Genomic DNA, 18,004 nt, shown 5'->3' on the forward strand with positions numbered 1-18,004 from the left:
ACCTCTGCTGCTGATAAAAATTAAATAGAATTGGATGCTATTTACCTATTTTTTAAAAAGGAATTTTTTTGTGTGTGTGTGAGGAAGATCAGCCCTGAGCTAACATCCATGCCAATCCTCCTCTTTTTGCTGAGGAAGACTGGCCCTGGGCTAACACCCGTGCCCATCTTCCTCCACTTTATATGGGACGCCGCCACAGCATGGCTTAACAAGCAGTGCGTCGGTGCACACCCAGGATCCGAATCGGCCAAGCCCAGGCTGCCGCAGTGGAGCACGCGCACTTAACTGCTTGCACCACCAGGCCGGCCCCTAAAAAGGAATTTTTAAAAATAATTTTGCAAAGGAATTCTGTAGCTCGGTATCAAAGGGGCTGGAAATGAGGGAATATTACAGAAGGGACAATTCATCAAGAGGTAAGAAATCTCGGATACTTAGAATTCATTTTACTGCACTGGCTAAAGTGGGGGGCAAGATCTGAGCAATTGTCTGGAAATTAGAGTCCAAATTTTAGCTCCAGAGATAATGCAAGTCACATAGTCCTGGGGATAAGCTTTTGGAATTTACCTGTAAACACAAGTAGGGAGTCCAGAACCACCATTCATGACTCTAAAGGAAAACATAAAACAGTTTTTAAAATGTATTTAAAAATCCAGTGGAACAGAAAGTAGATTGGTAGTTGCCAGGGAGGGAGAAAGGAGGCAATGGGGAGTAACTCTTCAGTGGGTAGGGGGTTTTATTTTGGTATGATGGAAATGTTTTGGAACTAGAGAGAGGTGGTGGCTGTACAACATTGTGAATGTACTAAATGCCATTCAATTGTTGACTTTATAATGATTAATTTTATGTCATGTAAATTTCACCTCAATTTAAAAAATCCATAGATGGGGCTGGCCCCGTGGCTTGGCGGTTAAGTGCGCGCGCTCCGCTGCTGGCGGCCCGGGTTCGGATCCCGGGCGCGCACCTGCGCACTGCTTCTCCAGCCATGATGAGGCCACGTCCCACATACAGCAACTAGAAGGATGTGCGGCTATGACATACAACTATCTACTGGGGCTTTGGGGGGAAGAAAATAAATAAATAAAATTATTAAAAAAAAAAATCCATTGATAGAGAATTTATGGAAGTATCAGAAAAATATAATTACAAAGTCTACTATACCTTCTGCTCCAGCTGAGACCATTATGTACAGCCACCCTGGGTCAATCCCAGTCAGAAGGAATTCCATTAGAACAACATAAGCCAGAGCTAATAACAGTATTGATTTCAAAACAGAGCCTGGAGAAAAAGCCAGAAATCTCTCTGGTTGTAAATGAAAGAAAGAATAGCTAGCAATGTTGCTTGTTTATGAGCACCCATGACTGATTTCCAACTAACATTATTCTTTATTATTATATCATCAGAAATGTCTGAGGTCCTGAAAAATATCTAAATCGTACGAATATACTTATTTTTCTGAGAACCAAATAAACTGGTATACCTGAAAGCACAGTAATTTAAAATAGGAATAACTGAGGGGGGCTTTGTAGGATCTTAAAACAGACCTCATACATGAAATTTTATTTTTCTTTATATAATATGTTTTACTGGCTGTGCTGCATGTTCACATTTAACCTAGGTTAGATTGATGTCATCATGCCTTTCGCTATTTTCAAATACGTTATCTCACATGGATATGCCATTTGCAAATGGGGTAAGTGCTCCTGAATCCAGCAAAACAAAGGACTGTTTTTATTACATTACCATCCTCTGCTGCATACCCTTAAAGGATGAAAAAAATGGCTACTATGTAGATCAAAGGGCTTCTCTCTGCCTCTATCGATCTCCCAGAAGATGATTTGATTGCCCTTGTGTTTTACGCTGATATTTCACAAGCTTACTAGGTGGGGGTGGGGACTAGCTAAAATTTATAAATTCTCTCTTACAACCCCTTGAAACACACACACACACACACACACACACACCAGGATTGTAATAAAACAGAGTGAGTCACACTGCAGATATTTAAAGATTTATGTTTCTACAGTGCTTCAGTGATTCTGAATAAAACAAAATAGAAAAAGCTCAGGCTACAAAGAAAAATTAAGATTGATCTTGGAGGGGTCTCCAGGCTTGCTTCCTCATTGATTAATTACTGTGGGTTACCACATGGCTGCTCTCTCCCCTGATGAGGCAAGTGGTCACTGTTTAGTGTAAGTCTGAGACATTTCATTCTAGCGCTATCACATGCTCTTAGGGGTTATAGAACGCTCAGCAGAGTGTAACCAAAATCATTAGTATAAGGGCTGGTGTTTTGAAATACAGTCAGCAGCAGGTCTAGTTAATTGCTGATTATTGCACAGGGCAAAAAAAGCATTTTTCCTTAGAAGTGCCTATTAAAACAATTAATTAATTCACCTAGGTTCATCTGCTCTGCCATAAGTATGAATAAATGAGAGGGGTAATTTCTATCTCCCATAATCTCATGGCATAAGGATTTATACACGACATATGGAATTCCTGATGTCTTCTAGGGTTAGACAATTTTTTATCTTTATCTTAAGCCAGACTTGAGCTCAACAAAAGGAACTCCTTTCTGGCAACTGAAACTGTCTGTCCATGGAATAGCCTAGTCTGCAAAGTAGAAGCAGCAGAATTAGGGTGAAAGCAGAATCCAGGTCCAACTTCAGAGCCTGTATCCCCACCCTTCTCCCAATTATTGATGGAAAGACGTGAAGAGAGAAAATGTGTAAGAAAGAAGAAAGGAAAAAAGAGATGGTTTAACATCAATCTTTTAATGTTAATGGACCCCCTTACTCATTAGAAAGGCACTAACTCAGCCAAGGAATCTAAGAAATGACAACACAGGGACTATATTTGAACTTGATAATAGACTATATGTCAGCTACTGTTCTGAGTGTTTTACATATTCATTAATTCTCATAACAACTCTTTGAATTGGGTACCATTGTCCCCATTACAGATAAGAAAAACTGAAGCTCAGAGAAGTTATATAACATATCCAAGATCACACAGCTTGCAAGGCTGGGAGTCAAAGCTATGCAGTGTGGCTTCACAATTCACGTCCTTCACCACTACGCAATACTGCCTGCATGTCTTTTTGGGGAAAGGATCTGTTCCTGGTAACCTTTATCTTCTTCATCTTCTTTTTTTTTTTTTTTTTAAAGATTTTTTTAATTTATTTATTTTTCCCCCAACACCCCAGTAGATAGTTGTATGTCATGGCTGCACATCCTTCCAGTTGCTGTATGTGGGACGCGGCCTCAGCGTGGCCAGAGAAGCGGCGCGTCGGTGCGATCCCGGGATCCGAACCCGGGCTGCCAGCAGCAGAGCGCGCGCACCTAACCGCTAAGCCACGGGGCCGGCCCGTATCTTCTTCATCTTCTAACTTAAAATATTATTCAACCAGCTTTTCCCTTGGGAAAACATTTTCTTAGAAACTTTAGAAACATTTCTTTTCTCATTTAAATGAAAATAGTATCACAATAAGAACCTCTGTAAAACCACAGACACCATCAGAACAAAATCAAAATGCAGTAAAGATCAAACCGTAATATCCATTCCATGTTAGTGAATACTTGGCCAGCTTTCAGGAGATCAATATGGCATTTCATTTGTGAGTAGACTATTAATCTCAATAGGTAATAAAATTTAATTTCATCAGCCCAGTTTTGAAGAGAGACCAATAATCAAACTCATGTACACAACATATTGAAAAACAATAAAAATGAGAACGTACTCTTTGGTCACGGTCTGCTAAAGAACACAAAGAACATTCAGAGTCAGCATATGCTTGATTCTTCTGTATTACCAGGGGTTTCCAAGATGACAAAATACATACACCACAGAGGTTGCCACTATTAGAACTTTAAAGGATAAAAATAAATAAAAATTAAAAAAATTAGTCACACATACATCTGATAAGCAATTATGACCTGGTGATCCTATAAGAATATTCATCTAGGATAGAATCACAGAGTATATACTTTGGCCAAAATGAATAGGAGAAATAAATGGGTCATAGGCATTACTTTCAAGAATTCAAAGCCAAAGTCACTGAAGGAGAGTCACTGTGTGAGTGTGTGCAAGGTCTGTGTTAGCTTGGAGACCAGAGGAGGATCATCAGAGACTAGATAAGAATGTATCTGACTCAAGCAGTAGGGAAGGGCAATGCATTGGAGACAGAGGGGAAGATCAGTGAAGCCCAAGATCAGAGGCAATGACTTGGGCCTTGGATGGATTGGGATGGCACTTAAGGAGAGGAACTGAGAAACCTGCCAAGCACACATTCTGCCAAACTACAACTACCACAAACTACCCCTCTGGGCATCTTTGCCTAGTATCACCTCAGTGTGATAGGCACTCTGAGTGATAGGCTTAGGCAAAAACAAAGGGACTGCGAGCTGAGCCAATCAAATAAACTTTCTTTAGCCATTGAAGTTAAGCTCTGGAATCTGCACTTCATATACTTTTATTTGTGCAGATTTGGGTAGTTTCATTTCTGCTTATGTTCCTAGTAAAAATTCCTTTTGGAAACTTTGATCTTATCTCAACTAAATGCATGCTGCTGGTGGTGGCAGCAAGGCTAACCGGAGGCAGGGCATTTTTTTTGTTCTTGCGTATGCTTTTCTTTCATCTAAGTATCTCTGGTTATTTGAAGACTGCTACCATGTACTGCCTCCTCACCCCTAAGTTTTTACGTCTCCAAGTTAACCAGAAGCAGTTGCTCAACCCTTGCTCATTTTTTTTGGTTTCCGGATCTCTCTCTCTGACTGTTCCCTATCCCATTGCCCTCCCATCTGTAAGTACTTTTGAGGTATGCTACCCGGAACTGCACACAAGATGCATTGGAGATTAGAAGTATTAACTCCCTTGATCTGAAATTGTATCTCTGTTGACGTAGCCCAAGATCACAATGATTTTGGGGGTACAGATTTGTAAACCCATCAATCAGCACTCTTAGTTATTTAGTTTACTGCCTGGTAGTAACAACAGGCCAAATAGATATAATCAGATATAACTTAGTTCTTTGGGATTCTTAGAGGTCAAGTCCAGGAGGGAGGGGAAAAAGGGTAGAGGTCTTTGTGACTCTTACAGTATTTACCAGTATCTGCCTTTTATTAAGATTCTGAGATCTGTGTAACCCATAGGCTGAGTTCCTTGAAGGTAGGTCACCCAGCCTTGATTTTAATCTTGTTCCCACACGTCTAACAAGTGATAAATTCTTTTGACTTGTTCATTGCAGAAGTGTTTTTCAATTACATTTATTTATTTATTTTTTTTTTAAAGATTTTATTTATTCAGTTTTCTCCCCCCAAAGCCCCAGTAGATAGTTGTATGTCATAGATTCACATCCTTCTAGTTGCTGTACGTGGGACTCGGCCTCGCGTTGGACGGAGAAGTGGTGCCTCGGGGCGCTCCCGGGATCCGAACCCGGGTCGCCAGCATCAGAGCGCGCGCACCTAACCGCTAAGCCACAGAGCCGGCCCTTCAATTACATTTAATATTCTACTTAAAAAAATAAGTATTTTCCCATGTTACCATAAATCATAACTTCTGAGCCTTTGGAATATCCTGTCTTTGTATGCCTAAGACCTTGGGCCATACCAGACAGTTTATGCTAACAATGTGATTTATGGTGAATGCCTATTTTTGTATACCTGGGGCCCTGGGACATGCTGTATCAGTTTGACCACTGGGTGGGTGCTGGGGTCTCAGTGGCTGAGTTAATTACTTGAGCACTGCATGCCTACGTGATTGACTTTCAGTAAAAACCCTGGACACTAAGGCTCGGGTGAGCTTCCCTGGTTGGCAACACTTCACTCATGTCACATATCATTGCTGGGAGAATTAAACACTGTCTGTGTGTCTCCACTGCGAGAGGACAACTGAAAGCTTGTGCCTGGTTTCTCCTGGACTCTGCCCTATACATCTTTTCTGTTTGCTGATTTTCATCTGTATCCTTTCACTGTAATAAACTATAACTATGAATATAATAGCTTTTCCCATGAGTCCTTCTAGTAACCACTGAAACTGAGGGTGGTCTTGAGGATCCCTGACACAGATATGTTAACATGGGACAAAAATAAAAATATTAAGTAATTGTGCAAGAAACATTTAAGAGGCAATGAATTCCATAGTTGCTATTCTGTCCATTGTCATGTAACAGCATCTAGTATAATCAGTGAAAGGAAAGATATTCATAAAATATCTATTTGATGGCAAAGTTTAACTTTGATTCAGATACCTTGTCTCTTTTAGAGAGTTTTGGTTATTTTTTTTTTTTCCACAATAAACACAAACATTTCAAAATAGGTTAAAATAAATTTTTATTAAAAATTTTTATTAAATGTTAGAAGAGATTTATACACAGTTCACAAATTCTTTACAAAACAATCGCCAATCTTATCCAATTGTAATTGTTTCTATGCAGACTTGGAAATTTTGCAGTGAAATAGGGTCTACAAAATATTTCTTTTAGGAAGTATCACAATGCTAATTTTAGGCAAAATAGTTTAAAACTGAAATCTTTGCATGCAAATGAGTGAGCTCTCAAACACCCAAAGTAATGGGAAAATGAACAGTAAACTGACTTACTGAGGAAATAATGAATAAGTATTATATAAACTTCTCAAATTCAGATTTTTTTATTACTTTCAGAAGCAGTGCCATTTTAAGTAGACAGTCATATTATATACTCAAATAAAATGAATGCTAATCAAATTAACATTCAAAGAATAAAAATATAGTTGCAAAGAGGGACCCCTTGTAGAAGATATGTTAAAGTCTTTATTAAAGGCTTATGGTACAGGCCATAAACCCTACAGAAGACAGTGTCTTCAAACAGAATAATGACAATTCATTCCTTTTAGAAGTGAATAACACCTCTTTAGTAGTGTTTGCTGGTAAAAAAAAAAAACAAAAAAACATACAAGTTCAAAGTATGATGGCAACACATAAAAGTTGCCAATAGTTTTGGTCTTTGTCTGAGAGGTACACTCTGTAATTTCACAAAGACTGGCTTTGAATCTTCAGTTCAAAAGCATACTTCTTTCCCAAAAGGATGACTGCCCAACTGATACCATTCCAGAGAGCAAAATCCTAACCACCAACTTGAAAGGATGATGGCTCAACAAAGAAAATAATAACAGATTTACCTCAGAGATTAGGAAGCAAACCAATGTCAAAGCATTTGAAATCACAAGGAATTAAAAATTTGATGCTTTGAAATTTTTCCCCTGAGCTATGGATGCTTTTTATGTAGTCTCTAGTAAAACAGAATGCATTTCATCATTCCAAGTTGTACTTATAAATGCTATGATTCTTGGTGCTGAAAATAGATAAATTATGTCTCGAATGCACAAAGTGGTAGCAATTACGTTTCATGAAAATCTTTGGTGAGATGCAATCCTTAAGAAGCCTCCTTATTTTGTTTCCCTCCTCATAATACTCCTAGAATCTTCAAGTAATTTTCAGAGGAGAAACCACAAGACCATAATGAAGGACCAGCAGACCATCCTGAAACGGAAAAAAAAAAAAAAAAAAGAATGTTTTGTAGTTATTTAAAAACCAGTTATGTAAATGATCAAGTCAAAGATGATTTATTGGGGCCGGCCCCGTGGCATAGTGGTTAAGTGCGTGCGCTCCGCTGCTGGCGGCGTGGGTTCCACGCACGGATGCACTGCTTGTCAGGCCATGCTGTGGCGGTGTCCCATATAAAGTGGAGGAAGATAGGCACAGATGTTAGCCCAGGGCCAGTCTTCCCCAGCAAAAAGAGAGGAGGATTGGCATGGATGTTAGCTCCGGGCTGATCTTCCTCACAAAAAAAAAAAAGATGATTTATTTTTCCTAACCCAACATTAATATGAAATTCTTTGATTTAAGAAAATAAAGGGTATAAGACAAATAAACTTGCTTATTCACTCACCTCATCACCAAACACTCCCTGTCAAAGTGCCTTTTTAACGACTCTCAGGAGACAATTCTGAAACTACCAGGTATCTATAGTTAGCCAGGGTTGTTTATGGCTAAACAGTTCTCCGAAAAGAACCAAAAGAGGGCCGGCCCCGTGGCTTAGTGGTTAAGTGCACGCCCTCAGATCCTGGGCGCGCACTGAGACACCGCTTCTCCGGCTATGCTGAGGCCGCGTCCCACATACAGCAACTAGAAGGATGTGCAACTATGACATACAACTATCTACCGGGGCTTTGGGGAGAAAAAAAGGAGGAAGATTGGCAATAGATGTTAGCTCAGAGCCAGTCTTCCTCAGCAAAAAGAGTAGGGTTAGCATGTATGTTAGCTCAGGGCTGATCTTCCTCAAAAAAAAAAAAAAAAAAAAAAAAGAACCAAAAGAGATACACCTTTCCTTCTGCACAGACTACTTAACAGACCACCCGAGCACCAGGCTTCCCTAAAAAAAGACTCAGTTATCATAAAGCATCATGCATCTGCTAAGAAATGAAACATCTATTTCCACATAAATGCAGCTCACTACTATTATAAGTGAGAAAACTTTGGAACTCTTACCCATTTAACATATCATACATTTTACTTCCTCCTTAAAGATTGTTCAATACAATTTAACCTTTCTTTGATATCCAGAGTCATCATTATGAACAGTAACAGTTAACAATACTGTGCTGTAACACAGCGATGTCCTCAGGGGTTGCTGGGCAACTTAACCCTATACTAAATGACTCCAGATACTGTGTTTCTGAGTCTTTTTATCTGCTTTTTTGGGTTTCTGTCTCCTCTCTTGATATCAGGTCTTAATTCTTTGTGCTCTCACCAAGGCTATATCCATCAAGCAATCTACCTTTTTAAGGTGCTATTTCTAATATACTACGAACTGGAAAAACTAGCTAAAAAGGAAGATTCATTGGGAAGTGTGCCATGAGCAATGGGCCTACTTTGGGCAACATGGAGAGGGAGTGCATGCATGCCTTGCATTTCCAATCCTGATGTAGCTATTACTCTCTCTTTTTCTTCATTACTAAGCTTTTCTATGGCTCCGCTTCCTCATTTCTCATTCACTACTGAACTCATTGCAATCTGGCTTCTGTTCCTGGCAACTCTAGTGAAAACTCACTAGAATTCTAGAAAAGGGTTTATAAATTCAAATACCCACAAGGGCCAGGAAAGTAACAGAAAGGAACACGTGACTTAGGGTTGTGAGTCAGCAGGGAATGTTGAGACCAGTTGTAAACCAGAGAGCAGATGCCTAGCTAAAGGAATTTAAACTCAAGATATTTAAAACAGAATAAGCCAAATAAAGCATAATCCCATACCATGTTTGGCCCATAGACCATCAGATCTGTTCTAGTCTAATTAGCCTAAGCAAAGGATATGAATTTGTATCATAAGACAAATAGAAAGATTCTATTAACATTTTTACATGAATACAAATTACATTTTACATAATTACATTGCATAGTTATGTTTCAGAAATGAAAACATTTGCAAAACAATATATTGATATGCAGAGATATAAAACTCAAAGTATAGCTTACAAGCTGTTTCAAAATCTCAAAACAACTTCAATAATGTATAAAATCACATTTTATGAAACTTAATTCAAATTTATATCTATATATTATATTTATATTCTATATTACAATATGTGAATATATAAATCTTATTTATATTTTATATTTAGATATCTCCATTCACGGTCTTCTTAAACTCTCCAGCTAGAGTGAGTCTTCTAAAACATAAGTCAGAGTATGTCACTTCTGTCCTTGGCTCAAATCTCTCCAACCAATAGTTTCCCACCTTATTCAATTAAAATCCAAAGTTCATACTATGGCCTATAAAGTCCTACATGGTTGTATTCTGACTGCACAGATCTTAGCTCCTACCATTCTCTCTCTCACTCACTACATCCTAACTTTCCCACTGAGGAGGTATATTATTCATTTAGCTAAGAGGTCCTGAGAGTCCATGAAACTTACACTGTTATCAATGAGGACTTTAATTGTATTACAGGCTAAGTTCCAGGACTTGCTTATTTCCAAATCTTTCCATGAGCCTAGAATAGTGCTCTGTAAATATGTTTTGAATTGAAGTAATGTTTTCTACTTACTCCATTGATTTTGGGATTTTACTCTTAGATTCTTACATTTCTAATCAAGCTTAATTTTTAAAAAGACAATCATTTTCTAAGATTTCTGAAGTTTGACCTTATAAAATTTTTAGGAAATGTTTTGTTTACAACCCTAAGTAAGCTCACTTAGCTAAGAAACAATTTTGCTTTTCTATTTTATAAAGATTCTTTTGAATTGTCTGTTACTAAAATGTAAACAATTGGTAAAGGGCTATATTTGTAAAAATGTGTAACAATAAATCAAATAATCACCTGAAAAAGTATTCAGCTACCCTTCTATTAAGCTTTAAGTTCAATTTTTTTCAAGAGATGAATCTTGATTCTACCACTAACTAGCCAAGTGACCCTGGGCAAGTTATTTAACCTCTATAGGCCAGTTTCCTCATCTATAAGATCTACCAATGGATGTGAGAATTAGAGGGCAAAGTTTGAGGAGAAACAGGATGTCTGCATAGTTTCAAAATATCTCCTCCCAGGATATTTATTAATTACAAAGAGAAAAATCTACCAGTATTAAGACATATTGACATCATGTATCTCCTGATATGATACTCTGAGAAGGGCACATCACTTCTGTGGCATGCTTGCCAAAAATGCATAACCTCAATCTAGTCATGAGAAAACATCTGACAAACCCAAACTAAGGGACAGTCTATAAAATAACCGACCAGTGCTTTTCAGAAGCATCAAAGTCATGAAAAACAAGGAAGGACTGGAAAACTGGGAAGACAAGGAGACATAACAACTAAATACAATGTAGAATCCTGGATTTGGATCCTGGGACAGAAAAAGGACAATAGTGGGAAAACTGGCAAAATCCAAATATCTTCAGCTTTGTTAATAATATTGTAGCAATGTTAATTTCTGAGTTTTGATGATGGTACCATGGTTACGTAAGATGTTACTATTAAAGGACACTGGTGATATTGACATAGTGACTCTCAGTACTATTTTTGTAACTTTTCTCTAAATCTTAAATTATTTCAAAATAATATTTAAAAAAAGAAAAAAGAGGATAATAATTGTTCTTATCTTTTAAGATTGTTGTGAGACTTACACAAGGTAACACATGTTCTTCTGCACCTAGAATATAGTATGTGGCATTCAGTAAGAGCTCAAGAAATGTTAATTATTATTAATATTGTTCTTCTCCTAGCTCCAAGCCATTTCATATCATATATGTGTTGTTCCTCAATTAACCTGGCAGGCTGATCAATGGATTTTCCTTCTTCTTTTCACTTTCCAACCCAAAGAGCATGAAGACTTTTTTTTCACTAAGTCCTAATACCATCTCATTCTATCACTAAGCTGGCCGTATTACAAAAATAATTACATTTCATGCTTCTTAATGTCCTTTTTGGAAATAAGATAACTGTTGTTCAATGGAAAAGTCAGTTACTTTTACAAAGAAACAGAAAGGTTTCTGTTCTTTTTAAATCACACATAAAATACAAATTAATGACAGCCATTAAAAAAAAATGATGGTCCTTAATCATTTTACTGCCAATTACTTTTGCTACTCTGACAAACTGTTATCACAACAAAAGTGTGCCTATCACTGAAGGATAATTACAACCTATAATATCACAGTAAAAAACAATTAGCCTTGGAGCATCCTTCCAATATTCAATCAGATATGTTTTATTAGCAAAATTACAAAAACTTGTGATTTCTTTAAAAAATCTAAATATGCACCATTAAAAATACAGTTATGAAAACTGTGAATGACCACGCAAGCGCTACTAGTATTAATTTGGGGGTTATAATAAAATGTTAATGAGTAGGAAAATTTGCAAATATGGAATCTGTGAATAATGAGGATCAGGTGCATATTCTTTAGGGTCCTACTTCTTCTTCTTCTTCTTCTTTTTTTTTTTTTTTGGTGAGGAAGATTAGCCCTGAGCTAACTTCTGTTGCCAATCCTCCTCTTTTTTCTGAGGAAGACTGCCCCTGGGCTAACATCCATGCCCATCTTCCTCTACTTTTTGTATGTGGGACGCCTGCCACAGCATGGCTTGATAAGCAGTGAGGAGGTCTGAGCCCGGGATCTGAACCTGCAAACCCCAGGCCACCCAAGCAGAGCATGTGAACTCAACCACTACACCACCGGGCCAGCCCCCAGGTCTTACTTCTTTTACTCACTGTTATGCCTGTGAGATTCAACCATGCTGCTGCATATAGTAGTTGTATTTAATTGTATGTATATGCCATAATTTTTTACTCATTTTTTGTTGGACATTTGGGTTGTTTCCGGTTAGTGGCTATCATGAATAAAGCTACTATAAACTTCCTTTTTTTTTTTTAATTTTTTTTTTATTTTTAAAGATTTTTATTTATTTTTTCCCCCCAAAGCCCCAGTAGATAGTTGTATGTCACAGCTGCACATCCTTCTAGTTGCTGTATGTGGGACTCGGCCTCAGGATGGACGGAGAAGTGGTGCCTCGGTGCACGCCCGGGACCCGAACCCCGGCCACCAGCATCGGAGCGCACGCACTTAACCACCAAGCCACAGGGCCGGCCCTACTATAAACTTTCTTGTACACATCTCGTGGTGGACATAATATTCATTTCTTATTTATTTATTTTTGCTGAGGAAGATTTGCCCTGAGCTAACATCTGTTGCCAATCTTCCTCTTTTTGCTTGAGGAAGATTTGCCTGGAGCTAACATCTGTGCCAATCTTCCTCTATTTTGTAGGTGGGTCGCCACCACAGCATGGCCACCTACAAGGGGTGTAGGTCCACACCTGGGAACTGAATCTGGGCCGCCAAAGTGGAGCACGCCAAACTTAACCACTAGGCCATGGGGCCAGTCCCCATAATATTCATTTCTATTGAGTATATACTCAGGAATGGAATTGCAGGGTTATAGGGTGTCTATACATGGCTTCAGTAGATACTACCATCAGAGTTCCAAAGTGACTGAACAAGTTCACACTCCTACTACCAATGTATATAAATTCTAGTTGCTCCACATCCTCACCAACACTTATATTGTGAACCTTTTTAATTTTAGCCAGTTCTTTTGCATTTTGCTGGGTCAACTTAGCCAAATTGGAACTATATTCCCCAGAATTCCCTTCCCTTTTGGGTTAGCCAATTATTTAGCCAACAGAGATCTGCACAAGATTTGCAAAGTGGAAGGAAGCAGAAGTCGTTATGCTCAGAGGGTCAGTATAGGGTGCCAGGCGCCCCCCCATCTCATGCACATTGTTGCTGATATGCTGGCTCACACTATTGGTAGACAGCAGCAGCCAGGCCTGAACTCCTCCTGAAGCTCCTCCAGGCCTGAAGCTCCCACCAGAGCTCCATCTTCAGCTTTTCTGAGTTCTGGGCCAGCTCTGTGGCAAAGCCTGCCAGCTTTGTCTACAGATCACCCACATCGTCGAGGGTGGAGGTGATGAGATACAGATTCCAGGTTCTCCTCACAGGTGCCCGTTTATTCTTGCTCTTCCACACTTCACGTCCATCTTTTCTTTGAATTGCTGCCCTGCTGATTTACAATGACTACTGGTCCATTGCCAGATATGCACGCAATATCTTTCCATACATTTCATCACCAGCTCCTTAATATTTAAACTCCTTAAATTTAAGGCGTAATCTCTCGTTCTATAACGTTCATATTGGTTCTGTTTCCCAGATAGAATCCTAACTGTTAAAACTGGTGAATCCAGGGAAAGAGTAGATGAATGGTCATTGTACTACTCCTATGACTTTCCTGAAGGTTTAAAAATTTTCAAAGTACGGGGCCGGCCCCGTGGCTTAGCGGTTAAGTGCGCGCGCTCCGCTGCTGGCGGCCCGGGTTCGGATCCCGGGCGCGCACCGATGCACCGCTTCTCTGGCCATGCTGAGGCTGCGTCCCATATGCAGCAACTGGAAGGATGTGCAACTGTGACATGCAACTATCTACTGGGGCTTTGGGGGAAAAAAAAATAAATAAAATTATATAAAAAAAAATTTTTTTTCAAAGTACAAAGATTAATATAACAAATACCTTTGTGATCAGTACTCAGTATTATTGAATATTAATACTTTGCCTTGTTTGTTTTAAATCTCTTTTTAAAACAATAAAAATTTTACATCTTCTTATCTAAGACAGCAAAATGTTGACACTCATTAAATGTGAGTGGTGGGGACAAGGATATCTGTAGCAAATTAGCAAAAAGAAAACCAAGCAAAAAAAGTAAATAAAATTCTCCACAATAAACCACAGTCATTAAGGCTGCAGAAATTTCAGCCATAGTTCTTCATACGTTGGTAGTAAAGCACAGCCACAAAAATCACAGCAAAATATAGCAGTTCTTTGTTTCCTATCAAACTAAACATACACCTTCCCTATGATCCAGCAATTCCATTCCTAGATATTTATCCAAAATAAATGAAAAATATGTTCTCAAAAAAAAAAACTGATTAAAAAAGAAGAGAAGAGAAAAAAAAATACTTGTATAAGAATGTTCATAGCTCCTTTATTTGTATTAGCAAAAAACTGGAAATAGCACAAATGTCCATGAATAGAAGAATGGAAAACATATGGCATATTGTACAATGAAATACTACGTAGCAATAAAAAGGAACAGTCCACTGCTACATGCAACCACATAGATGAATTTCAAAATGTATGCTGAGGGAAAGATGCCAGAAACAAAAGAGTACATCTTCTATGATTCCAATTATATGACGTTCTAGAATAAGCAAAACTAATCTATGGTAAACATAGGTGTAAATATTTATGACCTTGGATTAGGCAATGGTTTTTTAGATGTGACACCAAAAGCACAAGGAACAAAAGAAAAATAGATAAATCGGACTTGATTAAAATTAAAAACTTTTGTGCTTCAAAGGTCACCATGAAGAAAATGAAAAGACAACCCACCAAACTGGAGAAAATTTTTACAAATCGTATATCTGAAAAGGGACTAGTATTTAGAATGCACAATGTAAGAATGAAGAATTCTTACAAGTCAATAATAAAAAGACAAATAACCCAATTTTTAAAAATGGGCAGGGGCCGGCCCCGTGGCTTAGTGGTTAAGCACGCGCGCTCCGCTACTGGTGGCCCGGGTTCGGATCCTGGGCGAACACTGACGCATCGCTTCTCCAGCCATGCTGAGGCCGCATCCCACATACAGCAACTAGAAGGATATGCAACTATGACATACAACTATCTACTGGGGCTTTGGGGAAAAAAAGAAGGATTGGCAATAGATGTTAGCTCAGAGCTGGTCTTCCTCACACACACACAAAAAATAAAATTAAATAAATAAATAAATAAATAAAAATTAAAAAAAAAAAAAAAAGGATTTGAATAGGAATTTCTCCAAAAATGGCCAATAAACACATAAAATATGCTCAAAATGATTAGTCATCAGGGAAATGAAATCAAAACCACAATGAGCTACTACTCCACACCCAAGAGGATGACTATAATCAAAAAGATAGATAGTAAACATTGGCAAGGATTAGAGAAATTGGAACCCTCATACACTGCTGGTGGGAATATAAAATGGCAAAGTTGCTTTGGAAACAGTCTAGCAGTTCCTTGAAAGGCTAAACATAGAGTTATCATCTGACCCAGCAATTCCACTCCTAGGTGTATACCAAAAAGAAATAAAAACACGTCCACACAAAAACTTGTGGAAGAATATTCACAGCAGCACCAATCATATTACCCAAAAAAATGGAAACAACTCAAATATTCATCAACTGATGAATGGTTAAATAAATGTAGTATATCCATAATATTATTATGAATATTATTCAGCCATGAAAACAAGGTACTGATAGATACTACAACATGGATGAACTCTGAAAACATTATGCTAAGTAAAAGAAACCAGTCACAAAAAGCAACATAGTGTATGATTCCATTTATATGAAATGTCCTGAATAGATAAATCCACAGAGACAGAAAGCATAGTAGTGCCTGACAAAGGCTGGGGGGTTGGGGTTATACAGGGAGTGAGTACTAATGGGTATGGAGTTTCTTTTTGGTGTGATAAAAATGTTCTAAAATTCGGGGCCGGCCCCATGACTTAGTGGTTAGGTACACGTGCTCTGCTACCGGCAGCCTGGGTTCAGATCCCGGGCACGCACCAACGCACCGCTTGTGCGGCCACGCTGAGGCAGCGTCCCACATACAGCAACTAGAAGGATGTGCAACTATGACATACAACCATCTACTGGGGTTTTGGGGAGAAAAAGGCGAAAAAAAGAAAAGTTCTAAAATTGATTGTTCTAAAATTGATAGTTTCACAACTCTGTAAATATACTAAAAAACACTGAATTGTATGCTTTAAATAGATGAGTTGTATGGTATATTAATTATATCTCAATAAAGCTGTTATTTAAAAAAACCAGAAAAACACTAATGTATGATGAGAAAAAAATCAGAACAGTGGTTGCCTCAGTGCTAAGGAAAGGGATTGACTGGGAAGGGGCATGAGAGAACTCTCTGGGGATGATGGTAGTGCTCCAAATCTCAAGAAGACATTTGAGTTAAACAGCTGTATGTGTTTGTCAAAACTCAAGCATTTCATTTATTTTTTTATTTTTTTTGTGAGGAAGATCGGCCCTGAGCTAACATCTGCCAATCCTCCTCTTTTTGCTGAGGAAGATTGGCCCTGGGCTAACATCCGTGCCCATCTTCCTCTACTTTATATGGGACGCTGCCACAGCATGGCTTGCCAAGCGGCGCGTCGGTGCGTGCCCGGGATCCGAACCAGCGAACCCCGGGCCGCCGCAGCAAAGCGCGCACTCTTAACTGCTTGCGCCACCGGGCCGGCCCCGTCAAGCATTTCACTATATGTCAATTAAAACATATATGTACATAACACACATAAGAGTTTGTGTGTGTATTCATTCTGCTTCTTCCAAGGAATTGTATAATCCACACTAAGAAGATAATTCTTACAATATTTTGCATCTTATTTTAAGTAGTTGTTCATTGAACACAGGCAATTATATCCAAACAAAGTATATTTCTTTTTTTTTTTTTTATAATTTTATTTATTTATTTTTCCCCCAAAGCCCCAGTAGATAGTTGTATGTCATAGCTGCACATCCTTCTAGTTGCTGTATGTGGGATGCGGCCTCAGCATGGCCAGAGAAGCGGTGGGTCGGTGCGCGCCCGGGATCCGAACCGGGGCCGCGAGCAGCGGAGCGCGTGCACTTAACCACTAAGCCACGGGGCCGGCCCACAAAGTATATTTCTAATAAATCAGACAAAAATTTGTTTAAGCTGAGAGCTGCTCATCAAATCTTTATTAATACTTTATAAGCTTCTCAGAGCCATATAGCTCTTAAAACAATTTATCACTCTAGGTTCAGTGATACATTAGAATACGTGGATCTTGCTTTTCTCTTCATTAAAATTGTAGATCCTATCTTGCTTTTCACTCATACTAGGAGTTTTCACATTATATTCCTATTCACATTACAGGCTAATTAAAACATCAAAATCATTACACTGTGTTTCTTACCTATTGAGCAAGAAATGGTATGTTAAGTCTCTAAAGCCTAATGAGTATCTGCAAATTTTTCTTAAAGAAATGTCCTTGCAGATATATTTACCCAGTAGTCTTCAAGGCTCTACTGCAGGAGTGGACAGAGAAAAAAGAGCAAGACCTCTAGAATCAAATAGCCTGGGGTTTGAACCCTGGCTCCCCACTAACTCACTGTGGGCAAGTTACACGTCCTTTCTGTACCTTCGTTTCCCTATCTTTAAAATGGGGGATAAAAGAATACCCACCTCAGAATTATGAGGAATAAAAGAGCTAATCCGTATAAGCCATTTAGAAAGGTACCCAACACAGAGTAAGCATTCAATATTACCTTTGTTATATATAGTCTAGGTAATTTTAAGAAATTGTATAATAGTTATTAAAACTTTATTGATAACATGGAACTTT

At 38.4% G+C, this 18,004-nt stretch overlaps 1 protein-coding gene across 3 annotated transcripts in view; it reads right to left on the reverse strand.

The window, feature by feature from the left end:
• Nucleotides 1-3,790: 3,790 nt before the first annotated feature.
• Nucleotides 3,791-18,004, reverse strand: part of PCGF6 (polycomb group ring finger 6) — a 37,826-nt gene continuing 23,612 nt past the window's right edge. Inside the window, exon 10 of one of the 3 annotated variants that reach the window (XM_087432536.1) lies at nucleotides 3,791-3,863. In XM_087432536.1, the coding sequence (XP_087288662.1) occupies nucleotides 3,858-3,863 (6 nt within the window). In that variant the 3' untranslated portion in view covers nucleotides 3,791-3,857. Of the gene's footprint in view, nucleotides 3,864-6,309; nucleotides 7,516-13,943; nucleotides 14,013-18,004 lie in introns of those variants that run through there. The other 2 variants (XM_004428027.3, XM_087432535.1) reach the window with 2 other exon arrangements.

This window comes from Ceratotherium simum, chromosome 6 (genome assembly GCF_057802395.1).
Source record: "Ceratotherium simum simum isolate JZ-2026a chromosome 6, ASM5780239v1, whole genome shotgun sequence".
In the NCBI taxonomy this organism is placed as follows: Eukaryota; Metazoa; Chordata; class Mammalia; order Perissodactyla; family Rhinocerotidae; genus Ceratotherium; species Ceratotherium simum.